Source organism: Equus caballus, chromosome 20 (assembly GCF_041296265.1).
Source record: "Equus caballus isolate H_3958 breed thoroughbred chromosome 20, TB-T2T, whole genome shotgun sequence".
NCBI classification, from domain to species: domain Eukaryota; kingdom Metazoa; phylum Chordata; class Mammalia; order Perissodactyla; family Equidae; genus Equus; species Equus caballus.
In genome coordinates this window covers 30,609,331-30,631,981 of record NC_091703.1, presented here as the reverse complement: position 1 = coordinate 30,631,981, position 22,651 = coordinate 30,609,331, and the positions used below count along the sequence as shown (strand labels likewise).

At 36.7% G+C, this 22,651-nt stretch overlaps 1 protein-coding gene across 1 annotated transcript; it reads left to right on the top strand.

The window, feature by feature from the left end:
• The first annotated feature begins 5,208 nt into the window (after positions 1-5,208).
• OR5V1D (olfactory receptor family 5 subfamily V member 1D) lies at positions 5,209-6,165 on the top strand. The gene has a single exon (NM_001391079.1). It carries the CDS (start codon positions 5,209-5,211, stop codon positions 6,163-6,165), a length of 957 nt encoding a protein of 318 aa, NP_001378008.1.
• The last annotated feature ends 16,486 nt before the right edge of the window (positions 6,166-22,651 follow it).

The window sequence follows — 22,651 nt, the reverse complement described above, 5'->3', positions numbered from 1 at the left end:
AAGTTGGAGTGTGTTTGAAGGTTTGTGAGTAGACATATGATGATGTAAGGTGGTTTACACACAACTGGCTGCTGTGTTGAAAACAAACCATAGGTGGGCAGTGTTAGGAGCAGGAAGCTGTTAAATTAATCTAACTGAGACATAATGGAAACTCATTTGGTGGCTGAGAAGTGATGATAAGTGCTAAGATTCTGTGTATATATATTCCACAGTTGATCCAAAACTGTGGATGAGTGAAATTTTGGGATAAAGGCCTAATGAAATGTTTTGAAAAGAGATTGGAAGGAGTGGGAATGGAGACAATTTAGGCATAATTTTTGAGAAGCTTTAATGTAAATATCAGAGAAATGGATGAAACTAGTGAGGAAAAATAGTGATAAAAGAAGATTTTTTAAAATATGGTAGGAGAAATAATAGCTTGTTTCTTTGCTGAAGGGAATATTTCAGTAGAGAAAGGAAAGAATTATGGATGAGGGAGTGGCATTGCTGGAGTGCATCTTTGATTAAGTTAAAGGTAGTATCAAACACACAAGTAAAGGTATTGGCTTTAAAAAAGAGCACAGAGGATTGATCTCTAGTAATATAGAAATAAATGGGAAAACAGAATATATGCGTAGGTAAAACAAATTTAATGATGAGAGTCTAGAAGTTCTCTTCTGTTGTTTCAAATTTCTCATAGACAAGGAAGCAAAGCCAGCAGTTGAGAGTAAATACAGAAAAAGCAGGTAGTTCAAGACTTGAAGACAGAAGAGAAAGTTTAAAATGGTTATCTAAGAGAGTGTCAGAGAGCAAATGGACTTGAAACTGTACTATAATTTCCAGGGAGAGTTAAGAACAGGCCTTGATATTGATATGGCAATTAGCTATTTTCTTCTATTCAGCTACTTGTATGCTTCACTGTATATCTCATAAGTTCACCTCAGCACTTATTAAGAACCTACTAACTGCATTAGAGGTCATACATATAAATTTAAAATTATTCTGGCTTTCAATAAGTATGTAAAGTTTGAATGAGATAATTATATTAAAGGGATTCTGAATTTAACAATAGTTCCTATTATCTTCACTCTGATATAAGTTTTTGTTTTCTTTCTTTTATCTTTTTTTTCCCCAATTCAAAGCCCAAGTACATGGCTGTACATTCTAGCAGCAAGTTGTTCTAGTTCTTCTATGTGAGCTGCTGCCACAGCATGGCAACTGACAGACAGGTGGTGTGGTTCCATGACCAGGAAGTGAACCCCTGCCACCAAAGCAGTGAGTCCCAAACTTTAACCACTAGGCCACGAGGGCTGGCTCCTTTTTTTTTTTTACCATCCCTAAGACTCTATCTTGGTTCTGTGATGCTAAAACAACTGGGGAAAATTCAACAAATAACCCATTAAGTCACTGAAATAAAAGCAATAAAAACAAACTTATTAATGTGCATGTACAAGTTCATGAATTATAATCTTGATAAGAAGCATCTGGATCACAGCATTGAACAGTTTCCCTTGTTGTGGAGAGAATGAGAGATGGTAAAGATCAATGAAACACTCATCTATTGTAATTACATTCACTGTTTATGAATTAGTATTTCACATGGAATATCTCATTGGAGTATGACCTCCTAAGATCATAATATTGAATACAAAGAAATAAATTAACCCAGGTCAATTATTACCTTTGCAAAAGAATTGAATGAAAAGTGAGAAACTGATATAAACCTTTGATTTTTAATATTTTTATTACACTACATTAAACAACCAAAGTGACTAATTAATTATTGTCATACAATCAGAATAATTTTCTAGAATTCTGGAGTAGCACAATTCCCTAATTTTTTAAATGGGTCCACTAAGTACCAGAGAATCTAAATGACTTTCCAAAGCTCAAAAGGTTAATTGATGTCAGAGCTAAGGACAAATACTCAGGTTTCCTTACTCTCCTGCTTCTATCCTCTTTCACCTCTGATATATTGTCAAAGATGAACCAAGATGATATTTATATTTTCCTTTTTGGTCCAATATTAAGTTATTGCCATATGACTATCAGTACCAAAATCGTGTAAGTCACTTCTACTCTTCCTAGTAAGTTATTCTCAAGAAATACTTAGAGAATAATCTAAAGATATTTTGTTAAGTATCGTAATTTAGATGTCTCTTATTATATACATTATAATAACAAAACCTTTGATAAACCAAATATTTATTGAGATATGACACTTTAATATAACGGAACAATATAAAACTCAAAAAATGTATGTTTCAGGAGAATACTTATTGACATGTATGCCAAAGTGACTATAAAGACATAAACCAAAACACTCACAGCAGTCTTCTCTAGTATTTTGGTTATGGATTATTGTAACTTTCTTTTTCTGCATTATCTACACAGTCTACAATAAACACAAACTACTCTTATAATCAGAAAAATTACGAGTCAGTTAAATTGGGGAACACAAACTAAGAGTGCCTCTTGGACAGTTTTCATATTGTAAAAGTGAAAATCATCTTCCTGTGGTTTATGCTCACTTCTATCATACACATTAATATAAAAATTTCATACTTTATAATCTGAAAAAATATTCTACAATGATTCCAGTTCTTATGACAATATAAGATATAGGGAAAGTCACCAACAAGCAATGAATTAGACATTTATATAGTTACATAAAACTGTTAAATTCTAAAAATTTTTTAACTAATTTTTTTATATCATGATAATTTGTGTGTTTATCTAATAAGGTGGTTGGTGATATTAAGTTCATCACAGTTTTTGAGTATCCTTTGTCTTCTTTACTTTTACCAGTATAGCTATGGAGTTATTAAAAAGTTGTAATAAAACTGATGCTGCAACGTGTTATTACTGGTGTTTAATGACAGCATGACCGATCCTGGTACTAGGGCCTATTTGGTCTCATGGTCCTCAGAATTTGACAGAAGATAGTAAAGATCTAGAGAACAACCTTCAAAAAATAATTTTATTGATTGTACCCTCATTATCCAAGTCCAATTTTTCTTGGATGTAAAAATACAAATGTATATGCTTGTTTGGAGGTAGGATGGGAGAAGCTGTGCCCCAGCAAATTTTCAAAAATCAAGTTCTCATATTTAGACCATGAATGAAAAATGGTAGGATGGTATTCCATAGGTTGACAAATGGAAGGCTTGTATGCTATCACTATCATCTCATTTTCCATGGTTGAACTTGGTCAATGATTTCTGAATTAGGGAATATCTTCGCTTAATTTATCCATACAGTACTACTAGGAAATCCATACCAATAGATCAGAACTGGCATGCAGAATGAGACCTACTTCCCATCTTAGGCTGTTAAAAGAGCTTTGACTATGGCCTCAGATCTAACCAGCTTGGAATCCTCACATTGGCACTGACTAGCTATGTGACTTTGGGCAACTTATTTACTGCTCTGAACTGATCAGGTCACAAAATAGTAGAGGAAATACCTTCAAGAGCTGTAGCCAGTGGTGGGCTGCTAAATGTTTTACAACCGGTGCTTCAGGAAAAAAATATGTATATACACACACACAATTATACACACATACACATATGCACACAAGTTTGTTACACATTTCACTGATAGAATGTCTAACATACAATTTACAAATAATAATAAAGAAAATTAAACTTTTATTGTCAATTCCATATAGCCAATTGATGCTCACAGAATGTTTATGTTTATTTTTGACAAATATTTGAATTTACAGCCAAGCTATGGCTAAAATTCAGCCACTATTTGATCAAATTTGGCTGTAAGTCCTTGAATACTATCTGATTCAACAAAGAAGTCTCTCACATTGTTGATGGATGCCATTAATGGTTGATATTTTTGCCTAAGTTAATAAGTAAGATAAAAATGAATCAATAAAGATATATGTCTGTGACATAAATGACAATTTTCCTAAAGTAGATAACAGTTTTTCAATACTAGAAGAAAGTTTCCTCCTCACAATATAATGACTAAAAGCACAACACACTTTTAAGTTTAATTTACATCATTAACATTTTTCTATCACTTTCTTAAGCCTAGACAATCAACAAAATCATGAATCAAACTCTAATTTGTAACATTTGCCAATTTCTGTGGCATAAATGCTTTCACAACAACCAACTGCAAGCTATCAACATGATTCCCTGAACATGAATTTGGGAAGACATGAGCTGTAGCACACCATTTCATGGCATCTCCATCATACAGATACAATAAAATTAATAATCTCAAAAGCACAGATAATAGAAAGGTGTAAAATGATTAGAGAGTAACAATTTGGGTATTTTCTACCACTGTCTTTGATAGAATTAATTCAATTATAAGTTTATGTAACTTCATTTTTAATAATGGCTGTATTTAACAACTGGCTTACAAAATTCCTGAAAATTAACTATGGGATCTTATGAGCCACTAAGAGCTAGCTCAAGTGCACCTTGGCTGTAGCAATTTATAAGGGCATACAGCATAGAATAAACTTCACACAGTAAATGATACATGGAATATTAGTTTGTTCTCCTGGCACAAAATAGTTCTTTTGTCTTATTAGGGTTTTCAACGGCCAAAGTTTAATTATATCACCTGAATATCCAAGTCTCAGAACCTTGAACTGTAGGATCTATTTGTTATGATTAACTGTAAATTTCCTCTATATTTTATGGAAATGCCCCCAAAATATAATATCAACCTCTGATATCACTATGTCTTTTTCCACTCTCTTCTTCCTCCGTAATATACAAAATGTGACTAACTAATTCTACCTGCAATCTACAAATGTCAGCCTCCAAAAGTGCACAGGGCAGCATAGTTGATTGACCCACCAATGAAGACTGTGTCTAATAAGGGTCCAAATTACTGCAGCCCCAGGAAGACAAAGCAGTTGGGCCTTTCCTTCTTCTCATCAGAACTTATGGTGCATGTGGCCTTTTGTGGCTTCCTTTAAAATTCAACACTGCCTATAGTCTTCATTTTAAGAGATTTTACCTACAGATGAAAGGCTGAATGTGTTTATATTTATGCTGCCTAAGGCACAGAGTTTATTTGTTGTGGGATTGTGCATTTTTACAAACATATCTAATGTTTTTGTTGATAAATAATTTTACAGTTTCATCTGTGACACCTTTATTTTCTTGTTTTGTAGACTATTTCTGGAGCAGTACATGATTACAGAAATCTATACTTCTTTATTCCCAATTTCAGAAGGAAAACCAGAGCGATATTATGGAAGGAGAAAACCAAACGGCTCTGTTTGAGTTTATCATCTTGGGATTCTCCAACTTAAATGAGTTGCAATTTTTACTTTTCACCATCTTCTTTGTAACTTATATCTGTACCTTAGGTGGGAATATCTTCATAATTTTGGTGACCATGACTGATCCACGCCTACACACTCCCATGTATTTTTTTCTGGAAAATTTAGCTTTTCTTGACATCTGCTACACCACTACCAATGTTCCCCAGATGATGGCGCATCTTCTATCAGAGAAAAAAAGCATTTCTTATTTGGGTTGCATGGCACAACTTTTTGCATTTATTTTTTTTGTTGGGTCAGAGTCCTTGCTCTTGGCAGCTATGGCATATGACCGTTATATTGCAATCTGTAAGCCTTTAAGGTATTCAGTTATTATGAACAAGGCTCTATATGGCCAGTTAGCAGCCTCATGCTGGACTGGTGGTTTCCTCAATTCAGTTGTGCACACAACATTGACATTCCACCTGCCCTTCTGTGGTAATAATCGGATCAATTACTTCTTCTGTGACATACCTCCTTTATTGATCTTGTCTTGTGGGGACACTTCTGTCAATGAGTTGGCATTACTATCCATTGGAGTCTTCATTGGTTGGACTCCTTTTTTGTGTACCATACTTTCCTATCTTTATATCATTTCTACCATTTTAAGGATCAGTTCTGCAGAGGGGAGGCAAAAAGCCTTTTCTACCTGTGCCTCCCACCTGATCATTGTTCTTCTCTATTACGGTAGTTCCATCTTCACATATGTACGGCCCATCTCAACATATGCATTGGAGAAAGACAGGCTGATCTCAGTATTGTATAGTGTTGTCACCCCCATGCTAAATCCTATCATCTACTCTTTGAGGAATAAGGATATTAAACAGGCTGTGAAAGTTATGGGGAGAAAGTGGCAGGCTTCAAGTTCCCTCTCTTTTGATGTATAATCTTTTCTCTTCTGAGAAAATGATATAATACAAAACTGTCTATCTTACTTATAGTAACAGATTTTTGCCAATTATTCTCAAGCAAAATTAAAAGTAAATTGCAAATTTTCATATGCAATAAAGATGGGCTAGTTGCTTTGTACCAACATTCCTGCTAAACAAGTCTATATGAAATATTCTTTAAATGTTTCATAGATATCAGTGAACTAAAAAGGCAACAAGGAATCACAAAACCAAGACTGAGTAGAAGTTGAGAATACAAAGATGCAAAATTAGCATTTGAGACCCTTTCATGTGAGGCCTTCTGCTAATCTTGAAGAAATGTTTAAGGTTCTAAACGACATTTTGACATCCTTGTAAGATTAGGGGGCTAACGGTTAAATCTTGAGCTAGCCAAGGAAAGGGCATCCCTAATAACTGGCACTGTGCTTAGTGATGGGAATCTGAAGGGCTGCACATCCGTTATAAGAATGACCAGAAGCAAACCAGTCTTCACATGGATTATAACCAGGATTTGAATCATGCAGATGACACAAAAAATCTGACACCTAAGGTTGGATTAAAGTGCTGTCAGATTATGAGTGTCCTGACAACCTGGAAGAAGCAAATGAAAATCTTCTCTGGAGGAAAGTAAGATTATCAAAATGCCCACCAAAAAATATCAAAGATAAGGAAACACACAAGTACATAAAAAAAAGTGAAAACGATCAGTACAAATAATAGACAAAAGAAACATAACCACAGTTATTTCTACTTATTGAACTACCAGAAACAGACTATAAGACAAATACATTTACAATATCCATGAGATCATTTCCAGAATTAAAAAATTTAGCAGGAGGGCAAGCCTCATGGCCTAGTGGTTAAGTTTGTCATGTTCCACTTCAGTGGCCCAGGATCAGTTCCTGGGCACATATCTATACCACTTGTCTGTGCCCATCCTGTGGCTACCCACATATAAAGTAGAGGAAGGTTGGCACAGATGTTAGCTCAGGGTGAATCTTCCTCAGCAAAAAAAATTTTAAAAAAAGATTTACCAGGGAATTAGACACCATTACAAATGGAATTTAAGGTCTGGAAAACAAACATACGTATAAGAAAATCAACAAGATACAACTAGAAATTCCAGAATGGAAAATTATAACAACTCAAATTAGGAACTGAGTGGATAGAGTGGATAGATTTAACAGCAGATTAGACATGGTTGAAGAGAAAATTAGGAAACTGGATATTATCAAGAACAAAGCTCAAAGAACAAACAATATGCTGTAGTAGGCAGTAATTATAGAGAATACTGTGAAATCTAACTTAAATACAATAGTAGCTCCAGAAGTAGAAAAAATAGGTCTTAAGCAATATTCGAAAACATAGTGGTTAAAAATAGCCAAAACTTGAAAATATGAATCCATTATTCAAAAACCCAAGTAATCCCAGGCATGGCAAATAAAAAATTTCATACACAGACATATTGAAATTGGAGAAAACCATGGAAAGAGAAAATTTTAAAACAAGGGAAAAACAAAAACCTCCAAAAAGTAAGACTGAAAATGGTAAGACTGGTAAGACTGAAAATGATTTTTTTCAACAGTAACAACAGAATCAAATCCTTAAGAAAGGAAAATAATATCTTCAATGTGTGAAAAATAGATAACTAGAAGCCTAGAATTGTGTACCCAACAAAATGTTCCTTAAGAATGAAAGTGAAATAAAGACAATTGCAGATAAACGAAAATTCATATGTTTTACCACCAGGTGCCACTCAGTAAATTATTAAAAGACAAAATGAAAATTATCACAGATGAAAGGTTTCTAGGAAGGAATGAAGCGAATTGACAATTATGAATATATGGGTAAATCTAAACGAATATGTACAGCATAAAATAATAATAAAGGTAGTATGCTGTGAAGGTAAAATATTTGTAGAATTAATATCCATTAGAGCAATAGTCTGTAAATTGGGAGAAATTAAATCGAATTAGAGGGTGTCCTAAAATGCTTACATTGGAAGTGGATAAAATATCAACAATTGACTTTTATTAATTGAGGATGCAATTTCTTATTTCAAGCATAGCCACCAATGACTAATTAAAGAATGTCTAATTCAAAATTAATAAAGATAAAAAAGAAATAATAAATAATCCAAAGTCAATAAAAAGAAATAGAGAAAAGAACATAGGAAAATAGAAAACACAAAATAATATGATAAATTTAAACCCAAAAATATCAGTTTTCACTTTAAACTTGAATGGATTACATGTTTCAGTTAAAAGGCCAAAGTGTCACACTGGTAGGAAAAAACAATAACTATATGCTGTTTACAAGAGCTACATTATCTAAAACATAAAGGTATTGAAAGATTAAATATAAAAGAATACAAGAGTTATAGCACGCAAATACTAACCAAAGAGAAACCTGCATATCTATATTTATAGTAGAACACGATTTTTAGGATGAATGGTTTTACCAGAGTATGACGATTGATTTTACGTGTCAATTTTACTGGGCCATGGGGTTCCCAGATAGTGAAACATTATTCTAAACGTTTCTCTGAGGGCGTTTCTGTACGAGATTAACATTTAAATTGGTAGACTGAGTAAAGCAGATTGACCTCCATATGTGAGGTCATTGAGTAGGCCTTATCCAATCACCTGAATAGAACAAAAAGCTGACTCTCCCATGAGTGAAAGAGAATTCTGCCTGACAGCTGTTGAACCGAGACATAGGCTCCTCTTGGTTCTACAGCAGCCTGCTGGCCTTCAGACTTGAATTGCAACATTAACTCTGCAGACTTTTGGATTTGCCAGCCTCCATAATCACATAAGCCAATTCCTTATAATGAATCTCTTTTCATATATATATGTATGTTATCTCTGTTCTGTTTCTCTGGATAACCTTGACTAATATCCAGGGATAAAGAGGATCACTAAAAATTAATGTGTTTCTATACACCTTCAAAGGTGAAACAAATCTAAATTTGTATGTTTCTGTTTTTAAGTGGCCTCAAAATATATAAACAATTTATAAAGCCAAAATGAAAAACACAGATTCACAATCATATAGTGAAATTGTTACACTTTCCTCCGTAACTGATAAAACAAGCAGACTAAGATCAATAAAGATAAAGATTCAAAAAATATTATAATTACAAATGACCTAATGGTCATCATAGGACACTGAATGCAATAATTAAGAGCACACATGTTTTGCAAGCTCTACATGGAGCATTTGTAAAAACAGATTATACATTCAACCATTGAAAGTTTTAACAAATTCAAAGAACTGAAACCATACCATTTAATTGTTAGACATCAACAACAAAAGAACAATGTAATGTAGAAATTCCTGTATATATTTATTTGGGAATTAAAGGCTAAATTTCTAAAGAATGCATGGGTTAATATAATATTGCATTGGAAATTAGCAAACATTTTGTAATGAGAGATACATGACAACATTTTAAACTTATTAGATTCTGTTACAGTCACGCTGATGAGGAGTTTATAGCCTAAATACATATTTAGACTAAAAGAAAAGCTAAAAATGTATAATATAAACATTTATCTCAATAAGTCAGGCAGAGGAAAATAAGCTTAAAGAAAGTAGAAGATTATAAACAATAAATATAAGAACATTAATTAATTAAATACATAGTAGACATAAAAAAATAGTAAAGATTAACAAAGAAAAGTTTCGATTTTTCAGAATGTTAAAATCCCTGGCAAGATTGATCAATGCTGGTGAGAGAGGGCGTGCAAAACCAATATCAAGAATGAAAGAAAAGCCCATCACTAAAATTTCTGCTCACATAAGGAAATCACAAATTGGCTCCAATCTCAGAGAAGCAGTGTGACCTATGTTGGATGGCAATGATGTGCCTGGCAGTAGCAGTGGGGGCACCCACAGTTATTCAAACCACAGAAGTGGTTTAACTCCATTCTCTGCTTTCTTCTGCTCGTACAGTGGCTGATCAGATGACCAAAGAACAGATTGAGGAATTCATCTCTCTCAAAAATGGCGATGGCACTATCACAACAAAGAAAATTGGAACTTTCTTACACTCTCTAAGTTGGAACCCAAGTATAATTATAAGGTATAATGAAAGAGATAAATGTACTCACTGAGTTGGCAGAAACAGTATCATGATGACTATAAAAATAAAGATACAGAAAGTGAAGACAAACCCATGAGGAATTCTGAGCTTTTGACAAAATTGATAATGGTGAGATGATGCCAAGGTGAAACTACATCACATGACAAACTTAGAGGAAACGCTGCCATCTAAAGAAGATGATGAAGTCATCAGAAAGGCAGAAATTGATGCAAATGGAGAAGTCCATAACAAAGAATTAATAGAGACTATGATTTCAAAATAAAATAATTTCAACTCATTCTCTTTCCCATTAGAGTAAAACTATTTATTCTAAAATTACTTATCTCCTGCAAAATAATTTCTGTTCAAGCACACAAAGTAGCTGCATGAATTATTTGATTGGTGTCCTACCCCCGAATGATCAAGCTTAAATGAATTTTGGATTACTTTAAATATAAGAAAGTTTTAATGGACTCTTTAAAATTGTATTTGCTAATAAGTATTGCACTATTGAGCCAGCCAGTTTTTCATGCTTACATTTAACAATTGAGCATGTTTGGGCAGTTTTATTAGAAATTAAAACTTATTCAAATGAGTTAGTATAAACTTTCATATTTGGTTCACTAAAAACAAAATAAATGAAGTAAGTTTAGCTTAGGATCTCAATGAAAAATGAGCGTTACAATTTTTGGTATAATGATTCTTTTACACTTTGGTGTGCGTGACTGCTAGTGATGATTCTGAAGTCTGCCTGGCATGCCTATCCAATGTTGGGTTAAAAATGTCTGCATTGCACAATAAGAAATTAAAATTTATGTCATTTCCACATTGTCAATGTTAGTTTTTCCCCAAATAAAAAATTAACCTAAAAAATATAAGGCATTATTATGAATAATTTTATGTCAACTCTTTTGAAAATTTGTATAAACCCAGCTTACCAAAAGTGACGCAAGAATAAAAAGAAAATTTTGATATTCACACATTCATCATTATATGTTAAATGAATTCTCTCTGTAATTATGACTTTTCCCACAAAGAAGACTCAAGAACTGGATGGTTTTATGGGCAAATTTCATCAAAATTAAAGAAGAAATAATCTTATCAAGATCTTCCAGAGAATAGAAAAAGTATAAGTATTATCAAAACATTCAATGAGGCTATTATAGCATAAAAAACAAATAAAGATAGTATGAGAAACAAAACTTACAGGCCTATATCAGCCATGAAACATCAAAGTAAAAATCCTAAACAAAATAAGATCAAGTTGATTCCAGTGAAAATACACATCATGACTAACATCACCTTATATCAGGTACATAAAATTGATTTAACAGTAAAACTCATCAATGTAATTTACTACCTGGACAGAATAGGAGGGTAAATCATATTATACACTGATAGGTATAGAAAGAGCAATTGATAAATCTAATGATTATCCATTATTAAAAAAAAAAAAAGAACTTACAGCAAACTAGGAATAAGAGAGAACTTCCTTAAGCTGATAAAGAATTTCTATATGAAACCTACAGGATATGTGTTTCTTAACAGTAAAATGTTGAAAGCTTATCTTTTGACTAGGAGAGAAAGACAAAGATTTCTGCCAACAATACTTCCATTCTACATTATACTGAAGATCCTAGCAAGTGAATTAAAATAAGAAAAATAATGACAGTTTTAAGGATTAGATAGGCAATTATTCAGAAATTATATGAAAATCTAGGAAAGAAAGGTATAAAGCATTGAGCTCAAATTAAAAATATAAAAATGGAGGGATAAATCATATTTATGCACTGGCAGTTTTAATATTTTAAGGATGTCGCTTCTCCAAATTTATAGAGATTCAATTCAATCAAAGTCCCAGATATTTTTGTGGGATCTGACAATACTGTAAAATTTATGTTAAAATAGAAATGGCCAAATATAACTAAGACACTCTATAGCTGCATTTTCCAATGTTATCCTCTAGCTACATGTTTAAATTTAAGCGTAAATTAATCAAATTTTTAAAATTCAGTTCCTTTGTCACTCTAGCTATATTAATTTGCCTGATTAGAAATAAAAATACAGCATACTACTTAAATTTGAATTTCAGATAATGCGTAATTTTTAAGTATCGATATGTCCCCAAAATTGAATGGGAAATACTAATATCAAAAAACTGTTTGTTGCAGCTCTTTGTCTTGTCTCTCCCTCTTCGAGTCTACAATTATTTGGACACTCATCACTTAACAAAGGATATCCAGATAGCATCTCAGGACGTCTGAGAGACTCACGCGACTATACATCGGAAGGCGGACGGACTTCCCTCCGGGAGGAGGTGGAGATAGGTGAAAACTCTCCAACCCCGACTGAACAGCCTAGTACCTGCAAGCGGCTTTCTTCCAACAGATGCCCCCAGAAGATCAACACATACCTAGGGCAGGAGTGAGCACACACCAGAGGAGCGACGGTGGAAACAGGTGACCAGAACCCTCCCTAAACCCCCCGCAATTACTCCTAAACACAGAGGGAAACTCTAGAGTTACACACCTGAGCCCGCGAGGAGAGTCTCACCCCGCCATTGGCGGGGAGATCCCGCCTGGTGTCCACGGCACCCGGAGGGTCCCAGAGAGAATCACAGAGGGTACGGAGGGCCCCCGGCTGCCACTGCCTGCATGGTGGGGCAAGGGATTGCCGGAGATCTTGGAGAGGGCTGGGGCTGGGTGGAGCTCCAGAGGCCGGCTCCGCGGCCCAGAGGGGAAGCTCCAGAGTTCCGCCCAGGCAGCAGACAAAACTCTCTGTCTGCCATTAGCGGAGGAGCCACTCCCAGCATCCACAACACCGGGAGGGTCCCGGAGATGAGAATATCAGGCAGGGCAGCAGCTGACCAGCTACCACTGAAATCAGGATCTCCGGCTATCCCCCAGACAGGGCAAAGGGCTCCCCGAGTTCCTGGGGAACAGGACTGGGGCTGGGTAGAGTTCCAGCGACCAGGCTCCGTAGCCTAGGGGGAAACCCTACAGGCTCACAGCAGCCTCAGCGAAAGCCTCTGCACAGCACTAGTAGAGAGCACCCATCCGGCAGCCACAAGGCTGGAAGACCCCGGGACAAAAGTAGCATAGCTAGGTGAGCTAACCACAGACTGTAGAAGATGCCAATAGCTCTGCTGCGACCCATAGTGGACAAGTGAGATTTTGTGGATGCTGACAGTGACGGAGCGGCAAATATAAGTGATCCTATCCCTGGCCGCTGGAAAAGCCCATAACACCATTGCAGACCCCAAGGAGGGAGCACGTCTAGGTGGGCTGCAACAGTAGGCACCTGCAGCCTGAAGCCCCCCCGTGACAGCCCCCACGGCAGAAGAGGGAATCCAAAGGACCACTGTGACTACGAGGAGGGGCCCAGGCCCAGTTAGCAACTGCGGATAGGGTTCCTGGTTGGTGCAGTATAAACAGCTGCTCCCCCACCACACCAGCAGAAACAAGTGGAAGGAGCAACTAAACTCTATCTCTATGTGGAGGCACAAATCTACAACATCAAGCAATATGAAAAAATACATTAAATCTCCAGAACAGAAGGAAAATAACAAATACACAGAAAACAATCCCAAAGAAAATGAAATATATAACCTAAATGACGATGACTTCAAAACAGCCATCATTAAAATACTCAATGAGTTAAGAGAGAATTCAGATTGACAACTCAACAAGTTCAGGAGCTATGTCACAAAAGAGTTTGATACGATAAAGAAGAACCAAACAGAAATACTGGAAACGAAGAACACAATAGAGGAGATTAAGAAAAATCTAGATGCACTGAACAGTAGGGCCGATAATATGGAGGAAAGAATTAGCAATTTGGAAGATGGGAATATAGAAATGCTGCAGGCAGAGGAGGAGAGAGAAGTAAGACTAAAAAGAAATGAAGAAACTCTCCAAGAATTGTCAGACACAATTAGGAGATGCAACGTAAGAATTATAGGTATACCAGAGGGAGAAGAGAAGGAGAAAGGGGCAGAAAGCCTATTCAAAGAAATAATGGCTGAGAACTTCCCAAATCTGGTGAGAGAGATGGATCTTCAGGTGGACAAGCCAATAGATCTCCAAACTTTATCAATGCAAGAAGACCAACCCCATGGCATATAGTAGTGAAGCTAGTCAACAACAAGGAGAAAATACTAAGGACAGCCAGGCAAATGAAACTAACGTACAAAGGAACCCCCATCAGGCTATCAGCAGATTTCTCAGCAGAAACTTTACAGGCTAGAAGAGAGTGGAATGATATATTCAAAAATCTGAAGGACAAAAACCTACAGCTGAGAATTCTCTACCCAGCTAAAATATCCTTCAAATACGATGGAGAAATAAAAACTTTCCCAGATAAACAAAAATTAAGGGAGTTCATTGCCACAAAACCTCCCCTTCAGGAAATCCTCAGGAAAACCCTCATTCCTGAAAAATCAAAAAAAGGAAAGGGGCTACAAAACCAAGAGCAGAGGAGATAAGTAGAAGGACAACAACAGAGAGTAGCAGCTCTTCATCAGAATAGATTAAACCATGGGACGAGAAACAAAGGAAATTGAAGAAAACCAGAAAACAAGACATAAAATGGTAGTGGTAGGCCCCCACATCTCAATAATCACTCTAAATGTAAATGGATTGAACTCCTCAATCAAAAGACACAGAGTGGCAGGATGGATCAAAGAACAAGACCCAACAATATGCTGCCTCCAGGAAACACACCTCAGCCCCAAAGACAAACAGAGACTCAGAGTGAAGGGATGGAGAACAATACTCCAAGCTAATAATGAACAAAAGAAAGCAGGTGTCGCTATACTAATATCAGACAAGGTAGACTTCAAAGCAAAACAGATAAAGAAAGACAAAGAGGGACAGTATATAATGATAAAAGGGACTCTCCACCAAGAAGACATAACGCTTATAAATATATATGCACCCAACACAGGAGCACCAAAATTTGTAAAGCAACTCTTAATAGAACTAAAAGAAGACATCAACAACAATACAATAATAGTAGGGGACCTCAACACACCATTAACACCAATGGATAGAACATCCAGACAGAAAATCAACAAGGAAATAATAGAATTAAATGAAAAATTAGACCAGATGGACTTAATAGATATATATAGAACAATTCATCCAAAAACAGCAGGTTACACATTCTTCTCAAGTGCACATGGAACATTCTCAAGGATTGACCATATTTTGGGAAACAAAGCGAACATCAATAAATACAAGAGAGTTGAAATAATATCAAGCATCTTTTCTGATCATAATGCTATGAAACTAGAAATCAACTACAAGAAAAAAGCAGAGAAAGGTGCAAAAATGTGGAGACTAAACAACACGCTTCTGAACAAACAATGGATCATTGAAGAAATTAAAGAAGAAATCAAATATTATCTGGAGACAAATGAAAATGTGAACACAACATACCAAATCATTTGGGATGCAGCAAAAGCAGTCCTAAGAGGGAAATTCATCGCAATACAGGCTCACCTCACTAAACAAGAAAAAGCTCACATAAGCAACCTCAAACGACACCTAACAGAACTAGAAAAAGAAGAACAAACAAGGCCCAGAGTCAGTAGAAGGAGGGAAATAATAAAAATAAGAGCAGAAATAAACAATATTGAAACAAAAAAGACAGTAGAAAGGATCAATGAAACAAAGAGTTGGTTCTTCGAAAAAATTAACAAAATCGACAAACCTTTAGCCAGACTCACCAAGAAAAGAAAAGAGAAATCTCAAATAAATAAAATTAGGAATGAGAGAGGAGAAATCACAACAGATACCAATGAAATACAAGGGATCATAAGAGAATACTATGAAAAACTATATGCCAACAAATTGAACAACCTGGAAGAAATGGACAACTTCCTAGACTCCTACAACCTCCCCAAACTGAATCAGGAAGAAATGGAGAATCGAATAGGCCAATCACAAGTAAGGAAATAGAAACGGTAATCAAAAACCTGCCCCAAAATAAGAGTCCAGGACCAGACGGCTTCTCTGGAGAATTCTACCAAGCATTCAAAGAAGACTTAATACCTATTCTTCTCAAACTATTCCAGAAAATTGAGGAAGATGGAGTACTCCCTAACACATTCTATGAAGCCAACACCACTCTGATCCCCAAACCTGACAAGGACAACACAAAGAAGGAGAACTACAGGGGGCTGGCCCGTGGCCGAGTGGTTAAGTTTGCGTGCTCTGCTGCAGGCGGCCCGGTGTCTCGTTGGTTCGAATCCTGGGCGCGGACATGGCACTGCTCGTCAGACCACGCTGAGGCAGCGTCCCGCATGCCACAACTAGAGGGACCCACAACGAAGAATATACAACTAGGTACAGGGGACTTTGGGGAGAAAAAGGAAAAAATAAAATCTTTAAAAAAAAAAAAAAAAAGAAGGAGAACTACAGGCCGATATCACTGATGAGCATAGTTGCAAAAATCCTCAACAAAATTCTGGCAAACCCAATACAGCAATACATCAAAAAGATTATACACCTTGATCAAGTGGGATTTATACCAGGGACACAGGGATGGTTCAACATCCACAAGCAAATCAACGTGATACACTACATCAACAAAATGAAAAACAAAAACCACATGATCATCTCAATAGATGCAGAGAAAGCGTTCGACAAGATCCAACACCCATTTATGATAAAAACCCTCAATAAAATGGGTATAGAAGGAAAGTACCTCAACATAATAAAGGCCATATATGACAGACCCACAGCCAACATCATACTCAATAGACAAAAACTGAAAGCCATCCCTCTGAGGACAGGAACAAGACAAGGGTGCCCACTTTCACCACTCCTATTCAACATCGTACTGGAGGTGTTGGCCAGAGCAATTCGGCAGGAAAAAGAAATAAAAGGAATCCAAATAGGTAATGAAGAGGTAAAACTCTCGCTGTTTGCAGACAACATGATCTTATATATAGAAAACCCCAAAGAATCCATAGAAAAACTATTAGAAATAATCAACAACTACAGCAAAATAGCAGGGTATAAAATGAACATACATAAATCAGTAGCATTTCTATACACTAACAATGAACTAACAGAAAAAGCACTCAAGAACTCAATCCCATTCACAATTGCAACAAAAAGAATAAAATACCTTGGGATAAACTTAACCAAGGAAGTGAAGGATCTATACAATGAAAACTACAAGACTTCCTTGAAAGAAATTGACAACAACATAAAGAGATGGAAAGACATTCCATGCACATGGATTGGAAGAATAAACATAGTTAAAATGTCCATACTACCTAAAGCAATCTACAGATTCAATGCTATCCCAATCAGAATCCCAAGAACATTCTTCACAGAAATTGAACAAAGAATCCTAAAATTCATATGGGGCAACAAAAGACCGCGAATTGCTAAAGCAATCCTGAGCAAGAAAAACAAAGCCGGCGGAATCACAATCCCTGATTTCAAAACATACTACAAAGCTACAGTAATCAAAACAGCATGGTACTGGTACAAAAACAGGTCCACAGATCAATGGAACAGAATTGAAAGCCCAGAGATAAAACCACACATCTATGGACAGCTAATCTTCGACAAAGGAGCAGAGGGCCTACAATGGAGAAAAGAAAGTCTCTTCAACAAATGGTGCTGGGAAAACTGGACAGCCACATGCAAAAGATTGAAAATTGACCATTCTTTTTCACCACACACCAAAATAAACTCAAAATGGATCAAAGACCTAAAGATTAGGCCTGAAACAATAAGTCTTCTAGAAGAGAATATAGGCAGTCCACTCTTTGACATCAGTTTCAAAAGAATCTTTTTGAACACTATAACTCCTCAGTTGAGGGAAACAATAGAAAGAATAAACAAATGGGACTTCATCAGACTAAAGAGCTTCTTCAAGGCAAGGGAAAACAGGATTGAAACAAAAAAACAGCTCACTAATTGGGAAAAAATACTTACAAGCCACTTATCCGACAAAGGGTTAATCTCCATAATATACAAAGAACTCACACGGCTTAACAACAAAAAAAAAACAACCTGATCAAAAAATGGGCAGAGGACATGAACAGACATTTCTCAAAAGAAGATAAAAATATGGCCAATAGACACATGAAAAAACGTTCACCATCGCTAATCATCAGGGAAATGCAAATCAAAACTACACTAAGATATCACCTTACACCCGTTAGATTGGCAAAAACATCCAAAACCAAGAGCGACAAATGTTGGAGAGGTTGTGGAGAAAAAGGAACCCTCATACACTGTTGGTGGGAATGCAAACTGGTACAGCCACTATGGAAAACAGTATGGAGATTTCTCAAAAAGTTAAAAATAGAAATACCCTATGACCCAGCCATCCCATCACTGGGTATCTATCCTAAGAACCTGAAATCAGAAATCCCAAGAGTCCCTTGCACCCCATGTTCATCGCAGCATTATTTACAATAGCCAAGACGTGGAACCAACCTACATGCCCAGAAACTGATGATTGGATAAAGAAGATATGGTATATATACACAATGGAATACTACTCAGCCATAAAAAAAGACAAAATTGGCCCATTCGCAGCAACGTGGATGGACCTTGAGGGTATTATGTTAAGCGAAATAAGCCAGTCAGAGAAAGATGAACTCTATATGACTCCACTCATAGGTGGAAGTTAATATATTGACAAGGAGATCTGATCAGTGGTTACCAGGGAAAAGGGGGGGTGGGGGGAGGGCACAAAGGGGGAAGTGGTGTACCCACAACATGAATAACAATAATGTACAACTGAAATCTCACAAGGTTGTAATCTATCATAACATTAATAAAAACAAAAAACAAAAACTATTTGTTGCTTATCTGCATTTGAAATTTAGCTGGTATCCTCTATCTTATCTGGCAATCTTATCAATAAGCCATGTGACTAGTGGCTACTGTATTGGACAGTACATATATAGAATACTTCTATCCTTGCAGTTATTGGATAGTGTTTCTCTGGAAGAAGAAAAATAAGGTAGACAACTTGCTTTAATAGATATCACAACCAATTATAAAGTGACAATAATCAAGACAGTGTGTTAATGTTTCAGTGGTAATTAATCGTTGGAACAAAACAGAGAGTCCAGAAACAGCCCCATGAATAGATAGGCACTTTACTTGCACAGAGAACAGAACGAGTAAGATCGGTTTGAATGTTGGTCCCTCATGGCCAGTGGGGCTCACACAACAGCCCATAAAGGGAGACAGTCTGCATGCACCCCTTTCATACTACTGGCAAAGGACCCCGTTCCCTCTGCGCTGGTAACAGATACAGCAATGGAGTTGACTGAGTGACATATGGCACACATGCTTAAGCAGAACAAACAAGTACACATCAAGTCCGGAACCAGGAAAGATATTCTCAAGGAGATATGCCCAGCACAGGCTTTGAGAGCTCTTTACCTCTTGGTAAGTAAATATTTCAAGACTAAGGCACATTCCTATGTGACTGTTCAGGGGTCAAAAGACTGCAAGCATATGAGTGTGTTTCCTAATACAGATATATACACACAGACACATGAAACATGACAGAAAAGACATGGGAGAGAAGTTGAATAAGAACAATCTTTTCAACAAAAGGACAAAAGAGTATATGATTCCAGTCTTACACCTTATACGAAAATCAGTTCTTGGATATTATATACCTCTATTTGTAAGACAACAAGAAACTTTTAAAAAATTGTATAGGGGAATATCTTTATTGTATTAATTTAGGAAAATATTTCTTATTCAGAGAGCACAAAAATATTGATATTTAACCACTTTCCAGTTATGAATTTCTATTCACCAAAAAGCATCATTAAGAGAGTCAGAGAAATAAGCCACAGGCTGAGAGAAGGTATTTGGAACACATATAACTAACACTGTAAAAGACAGACAACACAGAAGGAAAATGAGTGAGAGTCTTCAACAGGCAATTCACAAAGATGAACTCAAATATATATTTGAAAAAGTGTTCAACTTTACTAGTAATCAGATAACTGCACATTAAACCCACAAAGAAATATATACCACACAACCTGTAGAATGTCTGGAATCATAAATGTTGACAAAAACCAAGAGCTGGCAAAGACGTGGAGCACCAGATACACACTGATGGAGGAGTTTAAATGTGGTAAAGCAGATGGGAAAACAATTTGCATTTAATTCTAAAGGTAAACACACCTGATAGTCCAGTAATTTCACTTGTAGATTTTGTCTCAACACATTTGCAGGCATGGATGTATTTAGGAGCAATGCAGAAGAATGTTCATCACAGCGTTGTGTACAGTAGGTCCAAACTGGAAGCAGCCTAAATATCCATCCATAGTTGAATGAATAAAGTGTTTGTGGGCATATTCATATGATGGAATTCCATACAGCAATGAAAAGTGAATGAGCTATGGCTATATGTAACAGTATGGGTGACTGTCACAAGTATTACATGGGGCAAAATGAACCAGATAAAAATATATACTGTATTGTATATAACTCCATTTATACAGAGTTCAAAAACAGACAAAATAAAGCTGTGGTGTTTAAAAATACATACTTAGGTGGTGAATCTATAAAGAAAATCAAGAAAATATTTACCATAAAAGTCAGGTGTGGTGGAAGGGTTTGCAGTATGAGGCAAGCACAAAGCACGCAATATTTATGCTAGCAATGTTCTTGTTTCTTTACCTAAGTGGTGGTTACATAAGTATTTATTCACTACAATCTGTTTTATGTGTTTTGTATTTTCTCTTGTGTTATATTTAAAAATAAAATTTTTTAAAGTCAGTTGCAAATTCTGAACATATGTGACATTCATCCCCACACTGTACATGTTGTTGATCTCGCTTGTCATGTGAAAACACAGATATAAATTATTTCTTTTGGTAATGTTCTTGTACTGCAGTAAATCTTCTATCAAGCTATGAACTTTTAAATATGATATTACCAAGTAGAAGAGAGGAAGAGAACAAGAGAAATGAGGAGTTAAAGGTAAAATGGAACAGAGAGACCTTACTACATAAGGAAGAAAGCAAATAGAAACTAGGGAGAGGGAAGAACAGAAGGACAGAGAGAGGCTTTTACAGGGAGAACGGAAACAGAAAGAAAGAAATTCATTACACAATAATGAAGAGATCGAAAATTATGTGGAAAGAACCAGGATCATAGAGAAAAACTTTTAGACCGTGTCCTACATAGCTCTAGAATTTTACTTTCAAATTCCCTCAGGAGCATTATGCATGTCAACTTTTGCCAGAACTGCCCAGCAGAGAGGAGGACACAGGCCCTAGATCCATGGTGAAATCAATGTCAGAGAGCCTGTTTTTCTTGTAAATTGCTCCAATGTTTGATACAAAAGGACTCATGATTACATCTAAAATAAGTTCTGTTCTCCATAACAGGTGATTAGATCTTAGGAATTCGAACTTTTTCTGAGGCCTTTAGAGAGGCCCCTTTCAAGAGACAACCACCTGGCAGTAGAAGGCAGCATGGACAGTGGAGTCTGTGGCCACAAGCCTGAGGGGTTCTCCCCGGAGGATGCCCCAGTTCTAGGAAGGGAGCACCAGGGGCAAGTGCAGCCATGGAGAGAGAGGTCCCACCAACAGTGGGCACACAGCAGCCTTCGAAGCACAGAGCCGTAGTCATGATGCCATGTATGGCAGTATCCCAGGACAGGTGGCAAACTTGGCACTTATTTGAGTCAAGATGGGCTTCTAGGAGACCTCACTGGCAGTGCTAACCAAGAAACCAACTGAAGGGCAAAAAGCAACTTGCCTAAAGCCACATGGCAAGTCAGCAGCAGAACAAGGATGTGCCCAGAGGGTCTGTCGACCCACAGTCCAGGGCATACCACTATATCCCATGTGGCTTTGCCAGCCCCAGTCCTAAGCAGAGACCTGATGGCACCCCCTACACCCGTCCCCCCTCCCCACCATCTTGACCCCAGCGATGGGAACATTGCAGTCTCCAGCAGGAAGGGAAGCAGTCCCCAGGCTCAAGGGCTGTGGGCTGGAGGGCACAGGGCCTTGTGGGAGGCGCGTTGCAGTCCTGCCTGTGGCCTGCAACCATTCAACTCTGCCCTGAGCAGCTAGGCCTTCTGCTCTGTGGTTAAAGATCATGGTGGGCGGGGGCTGACTTTGGCCTCCAGGGCACTGTCACTGTGGACCCTAAAATGGTATAATTGAGATAAGGTGAATAAATTACAAAAAAGCCTACTTTTTACAAGCCAAAAATCAATCAATCAATATTTTTAAATATTCCTTCCCATCACCTCTTCAGTCACTGTCGCTCAAGGGTTGATTTTCCCTTTGCTAATGCGTAGCCTCCTGCTGAGTCTTCCCTCCCGCACTCCCACCCTATTTTTAAAATCCTGTACGTTATGTCTGAATTAACCTCAAAGCAC

What these genes read in the sequence shown, in the direction of transcription:
- OR5V1D (NM_001391079.1), top strand. Translation starts at nt 5,209, where the DNA reads ATGGAAGGAGAAAACCAAACGGCTCTGTTTGAGTTTATCATCTTGGGA.